Raw genomic sequence first — 15429 nt, forward strand, 5'->3', positions numbered from 1 at the left:
ATTTCCAACATAAAGCAGATAAACATTCAGATCTGCCATTTAGATTTTTACTATCGACTAGCAAAATATCGCTTTTGATTTTTTTTCCAACATAAAGCAGATAAACATTCAGATCTGCCATTTAGATTTTTACTATCGACTAGCAAAATATCGCTTTTGATTTTTTTTTTAAGAGATCGAGACAGATTTAGATTTATATTTAAATGCCATTGACTATTTCAGTAAATTAAGTATTGGAACGTACTGTTTTGGTTAAAATTCGCCCTATTATTTTTATTAAATGAAAGCTGACATAATGACAATGCTGTTTTTTTTTAATCGAGAGTAGGATTGGCAGATATTTTAATAATTTCAGGAGATTTTGATGGCTTTTTGCAATTTCAGGAGATTTCCAGGAGCTCCTGGAAAATCAGGAGACCCTGTTTAGTTAAAATGGTTTAATTTAATAATTTACAACTAGAGTTTGCGCGGGGCCTATGAAAGTGCTGGGCCAACTGCAGCTGCATAGGTTGCAGTACCCTAAGACAGACCCTGATTTATCTAACAAAGAGTAATCATAGAAATCATGCAGTAAGCAACATTAAATATATTCATTTTTATTTACATGACAAAAAGTGTGACGCAATAGATAAGAATACAATTAAATGCCAGTAGAAACTATAAAAATGTAACATTTATAGATATAGAGGTCATGTTAAATAGATTTTATGCAATCATTGATGCCAATAAGATAGATAGGCTATTGTAAGTACAGAAGACGATTCATTAATTCATATTGCTGAACAATGTTTGTAATTCTCTTTGCCTATAACACAATTTACAACTTGAATGTTTAAAAGAAATTATAAAGCAGATCTCATATAGGCGACATGATATCCTGAGGCTAAAAATGATGTGCCCATTTTCAAGAAAGAGCGTTTGAAAAATAAAATAAAGTGAAAGATGGTCGTCAGAAGTTATTAGCGGTATAGTCATAATTATTCTAATCGTTCTCATCTCTCAAAGGATTTCCACTACTTTCACCACACCTTGGCCTTTGATCATTATGTCATGTGTAATATATTATAATTTTACATCCCCCCCCCCCCCCCCAATAGAAGCACTTTAGCTAAGTACACACCCAGATTTACAATATAAGATTTCTCATCAAGAATGTAAAGTGGAGAGGAAACAGTATAAACGCATTAATAACATGTAAAAAAAATATCAAAAAGCATTCTACATAATCATATTTATATATTAGATAAAATGAGGGCTTAAAATCAAAGCCTGAACAGCAATTGGGGATGAAGTGACCAAGGATGAAGTGACCAGGGATGAACCAAACTCACCAACCATTAGCCAGATCCACTCCTGTTAAATCTGCTAAAACTAATATAACACCATCATTAAATAAACCTACTAAAGAAGTAATACCAAAATACCTTTAAACCTTAGTAATAAATTTTCAAAGCATTAGGAACAAAACAGCAGACTTTGAAATTTTATTAGAACGTGAGAAACCAAACATTATTGCATGAACAGAAACTTGGCTACATCCTTAAATTTATAATGCAGAAATTTTCAATAGTGATTATGAAATTTTTAGAATAGATAGGGCAGATAATCATGAAGGAGTTCTGTTAGCAATAAAAAAACCACTCTTAAAGCAGAAGAAATTACCTTACCTAACTCAAAAAATATAGAATCAACATTTTGTAAAATCGTCACCTCAACATCCCTAATAATTGGCAGTATTTACAGACCACCAAATTCTAGTTTAGAGTACATGTAAGAACTATGTAATCAGTTAACTACACTTAAAGAAAAAAATAAAAATGCAGTTTTTTGGATTATGGGTGATTTCAACCTACCAGATATAAATTGGAAAACACTAACCATAGATAAACACCAAAACCGCAAAACCTTAAGGACATAAATGAGATTTTCATAGAAACTTTACACACCTAAGTTTAGATCAAATCATTAAAAAACCGACTACATTAAACAACACATTAGATCTTCTTAACCAACAGACCTGGATTAGTAGTAGATTATGATATTATCCCTGGTCCACCAGACCATGATATCATTAAATAGTCAGATAAAAGCAGTAGCCAATACAAAACCCTAAAGAAAAATCTTACTATGGTATAAATGCAACCTAACAACTACACCAAGCTGCATTAAACTTTCAACAAACATTCTTATCAGAAAAAGACATTAACCAACCAGTCGATGACCTCTGGAATTTCATTAAAAACTATCTTAAAAGCATTATAGAAAATCATATACCAACTAAATACGCACCAAACAAAATAAATAAATGCTGGTTTAATAATAGATTAAAGAAGCTTTGTAAACAGAAGGAAAACCTATATAGAAAATTTAAAGAAACTAAGACAAAAAGAGTCTATAAAAAGTATATAAAACTTAAACACCTAACCCAAAAAGTAAGCAGACAGCTGCAGAGTGAATAGATAAACAATGTAATATCTAAAGATAACAACAAAAACCTATGCTTATACATTAAGTCTAAGAAACATTCACACAGTGTGGGGGATGATGTCGGGCAGACTATCGAGATCATCGAACGACAGTCCAGACCGCATACCACATGACCAGACAGCCATCTCACAAAATATCTGGAAGCACCGGATTTGTATAAAATGTTGTTCACTTCCCAGGTGCTCACCAAAGACTCATAGTTCTAAGATAGATTTGCAATTTATCCGCAGAAATTCGAAAAAAAAAAAAAAAGTAAATGTTCTATATCCCTGAGATACTTTTTTAATTAATTTTTTGTTTTTTTTTCCTAAAATATATAGCGTCATAGCTTTTTTTTTTTTTTTCAATAAGATTATACTTTGGCATTGTTTTCAAAATTCGGAAGTTCGTTGCATTAGTCGTCATTAAAGACCAGTTATCATAGATAGTAATTTATATAAACACCTAATCAATTTGTCTTAAGTATTTGATTGTAGGACGTAGTCATCTTCTTTTTTGAAGTAACATCTGTATTATATTAAGATAAGTTATTTTTACAGTGATAAAGAAATGTATATTAATGAACAAAAAGCCAGGTTAGATTTTTTTTTTGTTTGGCTTTCTATTGAGGATCAGTATTACAATTTGTATTCATGCCATTACTGCAAAGCTTATAATCAACTCACTCTTTCTGCCTGGTGCAAATTGTGAACAGGCAATTTCTCCCATTTCCCATTCTCGGATCAAGTTGAAACTTTGCCCAATTATTCATTGTTCGAAACAAAACGTGAATCGGTCATCGAATTAGCCAATTATAAATGGAAATTAATTTTGTTTGCTATATAAAAAAAGGAAATAAATCTTACAGTACTGTGAGTTATGGCTGGAGTTATTCCCCTATAACAAGTTTTTTGTGGGTTTATTAAATAAAAAAGTATTTTGATATATTTTTTGTTCTTTATCCTCCTTGAATATAGTCACTATTCATATCAATGGGATTGTTCCTTGATTGTTCCAAGTCATGTGATGGTAGTGTTAAAATGTGCCATGCTTAGTTGATCAATGCATTCTAAAAATGGACATTTGTCTCATAAACTTATATTTGTCACCATTGAAAAGATGTGATAGATTAGGCCAATGTGAAATCATGTTTTGAACTTTTCTAACAAAGACATTTTGCATGTAGTCTGTTAGCATTGTGTTCATGCACAAGGAGATATAGCAGATAATCTGCAGTAAGGTGTGAGCCACTGTAAATGTCACTGTTACCTTTTTCCTTACCTCTAGGCTCTAGTTCACTTTGCATTTCTACTTTTCTAACTACCAAATTTTGATCCTGAGCAACTGTCAAGGAGTCACAATTAATGTTTCTCAAACTTAGACTTGTGAGCCCCATTCCCCTAATGAAAAAAAAAATTAATTAGTGCTCTCTCTCCCCCGGCAGCTAGTATGTTGAAGGAAGCACCATAGGGGCTGTTTTCCTGCATTGTAAGCTTCAGAAATATTAAATATTCTACTTGTATATGTGATACATAATTTCACCTAGTGAAAAAGCACAGATTAATGGAACAGTATTTTAAGTGTACATTTGTTTGTAACAGACCTAATAATAAAGCTTGCCTTAGAGTCTGAATATTAATGAGGAATGCAGTATTTCCCATGGCTACGCAGCCCCAGCTGCAACGTACATACTTGCCACATCCAGGACAGACAACAATTTTCAGCTGTAAGAGTATCCTTGTATTCAGCGAAACATAAAGATAACCTTTGTGCCAGAAACACTAAATGTTTAGATATTTGTACTTAGGTACAAACAGAACATGATATAGGAAAACACTTTATGATTTAATTTTTTAAATCTATGTACATTTTGCTACACATCCAGTTTTATTAGAGAGGTGTTGTAGGGAGGTACAGGCTGCTTGCAAGTCTCAGTACACCTAATCAAAGTTAAAGCTTATCAAATTTTCCAATCAAATACAAACCCCACAACAAAATGTAAGCATTTCTTTTTTTTATTATATTAGGATCATATACATCATTGAGTACATAGACCATCTAAGAAGCCATATCTTCAAGTCTATGCAACTCATCCATTTACATGGGCATATTTCTTTCTTATGTCCAAAGTTATCTGCAAGATTTCATCAAAAAGACACTTTTCAGAAAAAAAAAAAAAGATTTGTTAAAAAATTGAGGAGATGAACAGGATCATTATATGGCAATGTGAACTGAATCAATCAAAAATAATAAAACATAACAATGAGTGATAAGTGCAGGGGAGAGAAACATAAACTGTATTAAAAAGGCAGGAACAAATAAACCAATAGTCTCCCTTTTATATCGGAGAACCAGCCCTGAGTTAAAATAGTAAGATTGGTAGTGTTATACAATATATATATATATTATTTATTTATAATTCTATATACTTATAATGCAATCATGACAATAACTTCAATACTTTGTTGAACAAAACCAAAAGGAGAGTAAACATTATTGTTTATGAATGAGTACATCTGCTGCTGAACTCAAGGGACATATATAAAGGGGGGGGGGGGGGGGGGGGGGAATTAGCTTGCATTGATGTGGATTCTCAGTAGGGCGGAGTTTGCTTCAAAGCACTTTGTTAGCTCACCACTGAGACGGTCAAAGTTGAAATCAACTGGGACAAGTGTTTTGTAACGTCACCAATACAATGATATACAATAGCAGAAATCTCTTTATGTACAGAAGCACACCATAGATCAATCAAGACACTCTCGCTTTCTTTGCCATATATATATATATATTATATACATACAAGTCACAATATTTACATTTATCAAAGGTGTGTACCTAATTTCTCTAAATTTTATCACTACCATCAACAGTGGGTTTCAAAGAAACATGTTCTGCTATTATTTTTTCTAGATAATGGAGTTGACACCAATACCCTCTATCACCACTTTGGACAAAAGGAATACAATGGTGTCAATGTTGATTAAATCCTGCAAACTAAGTACACAATGGTTTCAATTCTTGATAACTGTAACCATAGTTGAATCCACATGACAAGGCAAACTTTGTAAGAGACGTTTTAGCTATTTATAAATTATAAGCTCCAGAAAAACAATGTAACTTTCCTAAATGTTACAGCTTAAAACAAGAAGCTGCTTTCAGTTTTTCTTTCTGTTATGTCATTAATTGACACATTTTTAAAGAAGAACACCCAATTGCCATGACCAAGAATTTTGAAGGAATGGAAGAACATATGGATGCACCTTTTCCTATGCTGACAGCATTAAGAGCAACACCCAACAGGTAGTGAAATAAGCAGCACTAAATAACTTGGGGGGAAAAAATCATATCACAATTTTTATGGCCTTTTGTTTCAGCCAAAAGTTATGTTTGAAAAAATGAGCTACAAATATAGAGAAAAGCAAATCAAATAAATGAAAGAATTGAACTGTCTGAAGTGGTGTAAGCAATCTTACTTATAGTGGAGAAAAAATTAATTTTGTGGTGCCCTCTTCAGCTAATTATATACTTATATAAAACTTTGCATAAGTGAGGTTGGAAATTCAAAGCAGAAAATGCAATATATATTTGATTCTTATAAAAAGAACTTTTTCAATGTTTTGGTTGATTAAGTAAAAAAGTTTTGCAGTACATGTACTGGTTACTATTACCAAGTAAAGGCAACATTAATGGTTTAGCACATTAACTCAAGAATCTGTCATTGTAGATATACTACGCTGTGACAATGTAAGATCAAACTAGATCTATATATACAATACTGAATGTCTGCTCTCATACAAATTACTTCTCCTACAAAAGCAAAAAAAAAAAAAAAAATTTTTTACTGTGGCATTAACAGTAAAGAATATAAAGTTATGTACATAAAAAAATGAGTATACATGATAAAAACTGTACAATATTCTCTACAGCCCAATAAGTGACACATATCAATGTACATATTGCTCCATTATTTGCTACATCTTGGATACACTAACATGAGTGACAATCACTGTGCAAGGAAATATCAGTTGCTAACAAACAAACAAAAATTTTTTTTTAATGTCACATTAAAAAAAAAAAACCAACTAAAAATCACTAGTAACACCTACATTTCTACAAACATTTCAACGAGTGTAGTAGACTAATATTCACATACAAATTAAAAAATATTTTTATAATCACAAATGCTCTTTCAAAAAAATACCACAGAATACTATAACTGAATTATGCAAGACTAGTAAAACTCTAAACAAAACTGATATTTGCTGTATCGCTAACAACAGTTGAGTTTGTTGTACTGCTGCAACAAGGGAACATCCATTTCTGCTACAATATTCCAAATGTCAATTCTGAAAATATCCCTACTTCTGTTGGGAACATTTGTGTTCAGCTTGTTGGCTTGCATGAATTAAATTGTCAACAGTTGGATCTACTGCAGGAAAGTAAAAAGTAATAGCTAGGGAAAAAAAAAAAAGTAGATGCCCAAAAGTAGAAATCTATCAGTTATTAGTATGAGGTGGTACAAAAAGTGTGTCAGCTGTTCTTATTCTGATGTTTTGGACCCCCCCCCCCCAACCAAGGCCTACATTAATCACAACTAATGGTAATAATGGTTTAATAATGCCCTGTTAACCAGCACAAGATGAATACAGATAAACACAACTTTCCCCCTTTCCTTTTATTATAAACCCAATTCAAGTTCTATAAGTCAAAGTAGTTTCACCAAACACCAACATTAAGAAAAAAAAACAACTAATTTCTAAGAAAACGAAAAAAAAAATAAAATTTACCTGCTTTCTCATTTTTTAAAATGCAATTAGAGTATTTACTTTACAAATTACAGCTTAAAGCAAACAGCTATAGGCAACCTTAAAAATCTCTCTTTGACCGGAGCTTATATTTAAAAAAAAAAAAATTTTTTTTTACTAATATAAAAAAACAAATAGTATACAAATAAAGTTTGCAAGTAGTATTTCACCCTATATTTTTTAATATGGTTAAATTCAATTCTTAATCCAAGCAAGTGAAAAAAAAAAGAATTATTGTCTGACAAGTTGATCATTTAAATCAAATCTCTTTTCTCATATCAATATAAAGAATGACAACAAACTAGGTATGATGTAGCTCTATAGTAGAACAAGTGAAAACATTATTATGCCATACTGTGATACATTGTGGGAGGGTTTCCCAGAGAATACTGTTGAACCAAGTGTATTCTTGTATACTTTCACACAAGCACTCTGGTAATCAACATAACATGCATACAATCCAAGTCCATCTGGGGCTATGAGTTCAAAATCCACCACTTTGCTAACAGTTTGCTGAGTGTGAGCACATGTAAGAAGACTTGCGGTCAGCTGCCAGAGGGAACGACATAAACAAAACATTTACATGTTGGAAACAACTGCCTCGGTTTCTATAGAGAAGAGCTCCTTGTGCAGAGCAGGAAACTCAATGTCTGGTGCCTCTTCTTTGAAAGCATTAAGAACCCGGATGTGCCTTGCACTGAGTGACCTCAGCACCCCAGCCTGCTCCACAAATCGCTTTAAGATATCTTCATCCCCAGCATGGTTGACTCCCATTTCCAATTTTAAGGCTGTCAAGATCCTGTCATGAAGTTGTTGAATTTCACTAACTTCTTTAACTCCAGGGCGATCTAAAGGTAAAAAAAAGTATATATATATATATATATGTAAAACTACAGATATTTCATGAAAACCAAGTTTCTTCAATGTTATCTTACACTTTTGAAATAATGTAATTGTCTTATCATATCTTATATAATAGAGACATTATTTCAAAAAAAGAAGCATCTAGTCATGCTTGTTAACCAATGACTTAAATTCTCTTAAGTCACTGGTTTTCCTGACTAGCTCAGGCAACCCCATTCCATGCTCTAATAGCACTAGGGAAGAAGGAACATTTGTACAAATTTGTCCTAGCATGTTTACCCTAACTAGTTCAAGTAACAGATATTATACTTCAATGACTTCTAGAAACATACAAGTTTAACATTGGATATATTTAAAATATTGTAAAATAAAAATGGTTCTTTGGGAGAGACAGTAGGCAAACTCAAAGAAGTTCCAGAAAGGCACTATAAAAACAGATAGTGTAATTCAACTTTGAAAAATGACATTAACAATCCTGTCCAATGCAACAATCCTGTCCAATGCAACAGACAATTTAATTCAATCTTTTCTAAATAATGACTCCACTTGAAACAGATTCATTAATAAAATAGATAAACAAGGCTAAAGTCCAAGTTCAATGTCCAGGCATTATCTAGGCTTAACCTATCTTCACTTGCTGAATCTTAAACTTGGACAATGACACCCCCCCCCCCCCCCCACTTTTGGTAAATGACAATATAGTGACACTATATATATGCACTCTAAGATAGGCAGAGAAATATATTCTTAAAATAAAAACACTTTTGGGAATAAATTGATACTTGTGTCAGGTCAAATTGATTTTTTTTTTTAAAAAGATTAAAAACATATAGCATAACATAATATTTAGTATTAACAGTACTGATCATGGGCTCTTGATTCCTTTCCAGTACAATAAAACACATTTTTAAAAAGTATTGCTATCTGACATTACAAGAGTATTGAAATATTGTATTTCATTATTCTGAAGTTATCCTGTTATTCAAGTAGGCAATTATCTTTAAGAGACAAACTGCTAAGGCACGCAGATCAACCTAAATGTAAATTCCACATTCTATTCTGTCTTTAAAATATTTCTAGAGCGAAATTGGGAAAAATGGCCAGTATCGAGGCAGAAACAAGTATCTTACAGGCTTTTTGGGCTATGGTGGCTCAGACATTGTGGAAATATAGATAAAGATAGCTTGTTTTATATGCTGTTTTGTTTTACACTTTTTGATGTTCCTTCAGATTTGAAGATAATTACATCCAAGCCCCAACCTCCCACAGGACGGCTATGGGCAGTTTTCAAAACCGGGACAATAGTGACTATTACACGGCAGTCCAGAGTGCATTCCACAAAAAACAGACAGTTTTAAAAGTAAAAGGTGACGTGAATGGAATCTATATATATCTATAAGTGATTTAGAAATAAATTTGTTTGATAGTACTTCCTGACTCAAGATGTATTTATTATTAGCACAAGTTATCAACCCCTTACCAGAACTGATGAGTATCAAAGCACTTAGCATAGCCATCTCACTTTCTGTAATATGTAAAAGCTGAATATTTTTGACAAAGTCAAAGATAGCAGACATCAGATGGAACTCTTCATCAGCTAAAGCAAGAAACATACAATCTTCATGAGAAAAAGGCATAGTTATAAGCTTTAAAAGTTAAATGATTATTTATGTGTTACAATGACAATGTAAAGTGTCCACTACATGTCAAGAAAATAAGTAAAATTATACTTCCCCTCTTTTCTAGTGTAAAATAGTAATTTTAATATGCTAACGAATAAAGTCAATAAATTCACTCTGGTAGCTTATAGCACATACAATTGTGAAATTTGTAAGCCAAGTTTTTAGTACCTTGCTCAAGTATAACTTACTGAGAGTGGCAAAAGCTTCTAAAGGTAAAAACATATTCCCAAACACAACTCTATTTGTAGCAGCATCAAACACTCGACAAAGCTGCATGAGTGCTAATTCAAAACTTCCTGAAAAACAAATATAACAAAGTCTCTATCAAATTATCCATTATCATTCGTAGGATATTAAGATAAAAAAAATTAATTTGAAAAAAAGCGAGGGGGCCAGGGAATGGTCTTTTGTTTCATAATGCAGGTTGCAACTGGGTCTGCATAGTCAACTGAAATCCTGCACAATCCTTAAAATCTTCAGACCCAAAGAATGCTTTATTATTATTATATACCATGAAAGACATAAAGAAAAGACCAACCAGCTTTGAGTAACATGATTTGGTCATCTTGTGACAGCTCCATGAATCCAGGGATCATTTTAGCAAACTCAATGATTTGCTGTACAGCTAATGTGATTTTATCTGCAATTTCAATCCAGAGATGTCGATGAGGCTGGAAATTAAAACAAAAAATGGGAAGGTTAATACAATACCAGTAATGATAATAAAATGAAATAGTAATTTGATACATATGCATGGATGCAAGCAACGGTTAGCTCTATTTCAAATAAAAGATCTAATAGATCTATAAATATTTATTGGCTGACAGAGTAGTCAGTAGATCTTATCAAATCTAGAACTAGTTAACTGGATGGATCTTCTAACTAATAGTAGCTTAGACTGATTTACTAGATTATCTAGATCTAGTCAAGATTAGGGGCGCATCGGATAGTAGCTCTGGCTTCTGCCGAATATTCAGTCTTTTTTCACTATTCGACAATATTCGGTTCCGGTTGAATATCACCGCCGGATAGTTGGCCGAATAGTAAAAAGTACACCTTGTACCTATTTAATTTGCATAAAGTGGACCACCTTCCATTAATGTCTGTTATATGATGTTTAAATGTTTAGATTTAAAACATAATGATGTGCTTAAAAATAGGGCCTAAATATGCACCAAATATTGTTTATTATAAAGACAAGGCGTGTTAATATAGATATAAATGAATTACATTATAAATGCGCATTACATACATCATTTTGTCTTGACCTTTGCATGGGTTAGTTAACATGTTAAGATGTTATATTCCTTGACTATGTCACGCTGACCAGACGTCTGTCTAGCTGTTCAGGTATATCTTCAGATGAACAACTCCCACCCCCTTTTTATTTGTTTAGTCCATCACATTGAGTTTATTGATAGACAAGTGACCACAATGTCAGCATATTGACACACTCTAAAGGTCACACCTTACACGGGAACTGAGTTTGTTTACTTGGTAGTAAATCTTTATAAGGGGGCTGGACTTCAAGCCACAGCTCTACACTGGTAACTAGGTATATCTCCAGAGGTAGAGATGAACAACTCCCACCCCCTTTTATTTGTGTAGTCAATCATATTTTCATTGATAGACAGGTGACCACAAGACAAATACGATGGAAGTATGCACTCTCTAGAAGTCACACAGGGAACTGAGTTTGTTTACTTGGTAGTAAACCTTAATAAGGGGCTGGACTTCAAGCCACACCTCTACAGGGGTAACAGGACAATGAGTTTGCTTATTAGGAAAAAAATCATGTGGCTGGACTACAGGCCACACATCTACAAGAATACCGTACCGAGTTTGCTTACTTGGATTTAATCTCAATTAGTTAGATGGACTAAAGAACACACACCTAAACGAGTGACCTTTTGCTGCACAGAACACAAATCATGAGATTTCATAGCCCAGTAAGCCAGTAACTAATTATTTTGTAGAAAAAAGTACAATACTAAGATTTGTGTATATTAGCGTAAAGATATGACCAGGCCTATCTTTAAAGGGAGCGCTAAACACTCCTACTCCTTATTTTATTTATTAAGTCCTTGGCACTCAATTTATCGATAGACGTTGACTATTTTTTTTTTTTAGCTAGAATGGATAAACACAACATACAAAGACAGCATACTACACTGTAAATAAATATTACGGTTGATTTGCTGGAGTCTTAAGAAACACTTGGCCTCTGTAGTGTATGGATATACTAGATCTACATGCATGACTGACCATGCCAATGTGTTATTTTTTGCCTGACCACTCAATACTATTGTGTATGCCCAAGGGAAAAAAACGTGTGATGGTCAACACCATCAACTATACTCACAATATCTCAATAGGGTTTAAGTCTAGACTATCAACTTTTCTAGGAATAGAGTCACTAAAGCTACTAGTTAACTAGATTTGATCTAGGGTCTAGCCTAGACCTAGATCCAAATTAGATTATATACTAATACTAATACTCTAGCTAGATTTAGTTCTAGATCTTGAAGTTTTTCAATTAGATCTAGATTCTAGATACTAATCTAGTAATTACTAATGCTAGATCAGTAGATGATAGAAGTCTAGCCCTAGCTAGAATCATCTACTAGAGTCTAGCCTTTTTTTAAATAAGTTTTTTTTATTAGATTTAATTAGATCTAGATCTTGAGTTTACTAGAAGATAATAATTCATAATAGAATAGATCTAGAATCTAGATACGATCTACTCTACGCTGCTTCTGCCCAGGTACTAGACCTAGAATTAGATTTTAATAGATCTATGATAGATTGTAACTGTAAGATTTTAACTAATTTTTCTAATTATCTAGATCTAATAGTTAATACTCATTGATATCGATCTATCATCTAGACTAGATATTATATAGATCTAGCTTAGAAAACCTAAGCTAGATCTATCTGAATCTATCATTATTCATACATACGGCGATGATAAGGTAATTTCGCATTTCGGGTAGATTAAATACGTTCAACTTCAGAAATCATTTTAAAATGTAGAAATAGTTTACATCTCTATACTAGAGATTAGCCTCTAGGTCTGGTTTCAATTTTTTTTAAAGAAGATAAGTTCTTATGCCGGCAGATCAAGCATATTAGAATAAGATCTACTTACTAACTTAGGCATCTCAGGGCGGGGCCTTGCGGATTTGTTTTTAGCTTTTGTTTATGTTTTTGATATAAAGTGAAAGTTTGGAAATAATCGCATGTGCCATAACTTAAGTAATGTAACTTCCTGTTTTCTTTGAATTCGACTTATTGCTTTTTAGTTTGAAAGACCAAAACATTATCCCAAGTGAAAAAAAAAGTCCGATATCGAGCCGGCAACCAGTCGGACTGGCATTTGCCGGCAAGCTTTTTTTTTTTTTTTACTTTGATTTTGCCCTCATGCCGGCTATTTTGCTTACATGCATATGTAACCAATGTTGTACTAAAAAAAAAAAAGAATTTTGTCAAAGCTATTTTCCTTTCATTTTTCACAATCAAAGAGCACTTAGAGAAGGTAAATGGATATCTCAATTTATATTCTTTAGTTCACTTTGTTTTTTAAACAATATCACCAGCCAAAGATTCTTTTTGACGTTGTTTCTAAAATGTTAAATGTTGTACTAATCTAATGCACATGGTATAGTGATTATAGTGATGCACCATAGGCAACTGACAGTGAATGCACAAAGATGACAACATGAATTCAAACCGAGACTGTAGATCAGAGATAGAGAAGAGTTGATGCTAGGCTTTCATAGTGTAAACATCTTTATTCTAGTGACTGAGACCAGACTGTTCCCATTCATATTCAAGTATTTGAACTCAAAGTGCACTTAGTTATTACATTCATCTTTCTTGTGATGTATCCTGCTGTTTGTTGATATATCGGAACTCATCACAGATATTAATACACCCCCAATGGGTCAGGTGCATGCAATCTTCTGATCATAATAACTCAACAGACATAAGCAGGATAACATTACAATAGAAAAGTTAACAGGAGTATTCTTCATCTTACTAGAAAGTAGTATCAAATAGTGATGAAGCTTACCAATCTCTTGTATATTTCTACTTGCTCCTGTGGTAAGTGTTGATGTTTTAGTTGGTCAATCTGGTCATTGCTGTACAAACATGTTCTCAAGTGTGCTTCTGTAATGGCTTTTCCAAGGTTCACTGTAAGGAAATGAAAGGGTGAAAGCATATGAGGATTTCAGCCAATTCTTTGCAAATACAATATACACTTAGGAAACCCAGCCAGACCAAAGTAAAAACAAAGGATGTTTGAGCGACGAAGCCTTCATCAGCTACAAACAAATAAAATATTAACAAAATGGAAATGTCTTAATACTAACGTTAAGTCTATATATAATATAAAACATAAATTTTTAAAAAGGTCTTTACAGACACACAGATGCAATACTACAAGAAACAGTTCAAAGACTGAAATAAATATGTTTCTGTAAAGAAAAGAACCAATGGTTAGATGGTGGAATACCTGGACTGACTTCAACGACCCTTGTCAGGAGAACAGGATGTGGTGCTGTTTGAACTGTGGAAGTGGGTGTGTACATTGGACTTTCATTAATATATTCTGCAGGCTGTTGTTGCTGTTGCTGCTGCTGTTGCGCTGCTAAAGGCTGTGCTGTAAAACTGTATCCATTGGTTTGGTATGTACTAAACTGTCCTTGAATTATGGTGCTGGCAGAAAACATATTAAAATAGTGCACTGTACTGTGTGCAATAATTATAAACCTAGACTAACAAGTATCAACCTATATTTCTTAAAAAGAAAATGGAAGACTACGAAACTGTAAGTGCTCAATTAAATCTATATGACACACTCAAACTGGGAAGTTCATAACAAATAATACCACACCTAATTCTAATGTTTGTTTGCACCTTTACAAAATTACTTTGCTCAATTAGATCAATGCTTAAAACACTACCAAAAGTATGACTAGCTATTACATAAAACAAGGGAATGCTTTTAATTATAATTATTTAAAAGACTGTTAGTCTGAAAAGAAAACAGACTATTGATCTGGTCCAATTATTAAAACTGGAAAAGAGAAAACCAATTTTCCTTTCTGATGGTTCAAACAAAATATAGATTGAAGCTTGAAAAGGGGGGACTAAAACATTTCAAAGAAAGAACAAAACAAAATTTGAACAGAAATAGTACCCATTAAGTCTGCTGGCTTTGACCATATTAGCTTCATCCTCCACTTTTTCTCTTTGTTTCTTGGACATGCGACCAAATTTGACAGCTGTAAAAATATAAGGCATGACTAAATACAAGCACAACTTTGAAGAGTTTGGTTTTAGCATGACTATTTAAAGTTTTAAAGATGACATTCAACTAGAATTGGGGGGGTTTTCACTCACCATCTCTGGACATGCCCAAGGCCAAACATTTCTGTAATCTACAATACTGGCATCTATTTCTGTTCACCCTGTCAATGACACAGTTCTTATTTCTTGGACACTGGTAATTGACTGGACCAGACTGACTTCTACGAAAGAAACCCTGTAGGAATAAACAGAAGAATGAACTATGTGATGTAGGGACAGAGCATAATGTTTGGCTGCAA

At 33.0% G+C, this 15429-nt stretch overlaps 1 protein-coding gene across 3 annotated transcripts in view; it reads right to left on the reverse strand.

Annotated features, from left to right (window-relative positions):
* Positions 1 to 4467: 4467 nt before the first annotated feature.
* LOC106077990 (probable nuclear hormone receptor HR3) overlaps positions 4468 to 15429 on the reverse strand; it is a 42995-nt gene continuing 32033 nt past the window's right edge. For all 3 annotated transcript variants that reach the window (XM_056017103.1, XM_056017102.1, XM_013238707.2), the window contains 8 exons: positions 15224 to 15365; positions 15021 to 15105; positions 14334 to 14536; positions 13890 to 14011; positions 10356 to 10488; positions 10006 to 10113; positions 9616 to 9732; positions 4468 to 8119 (listed from right to left, as the gene is read on the reverse strand). In XM_056017103.1, the coding sequence (XP_055873078.1) occupies positions 7851 to 8119; positions 9616 to 9732; positions 10006 to 10113; positions 10356 to 10488; positions 13890 to 14011; positions 14334 to 14536; positions 15021 to 15105; positions 15224 to 15365 (1179 nt within the window). In that variant the 3' untranslated portion in view covers positions 4468 to 7850. The remainder of the gene's footprint in view (positions 8120 to 9615; positions 9733 to 10005; positions 10114 to 10355; positions 10489 to 13889; positions 14012 to 14333; positions 14537 to 15020; positions 15106 to 15223; positions 15366 to 15429) is intronic.

Source organism: Biomphalaria glabrata, chromosome 18 (assembly GCF_947242115.1).
Source record: "Biomphalaria glabrata chromosome 18, xgBioGlab47.1, whole genome shotgun sequence".
Lineage (NCBI taxonomy): Eukaryota > Metazoa > Mollusca > Gastropoda > Planorbidae > Biomphalaria > Biomphalaria glabrata.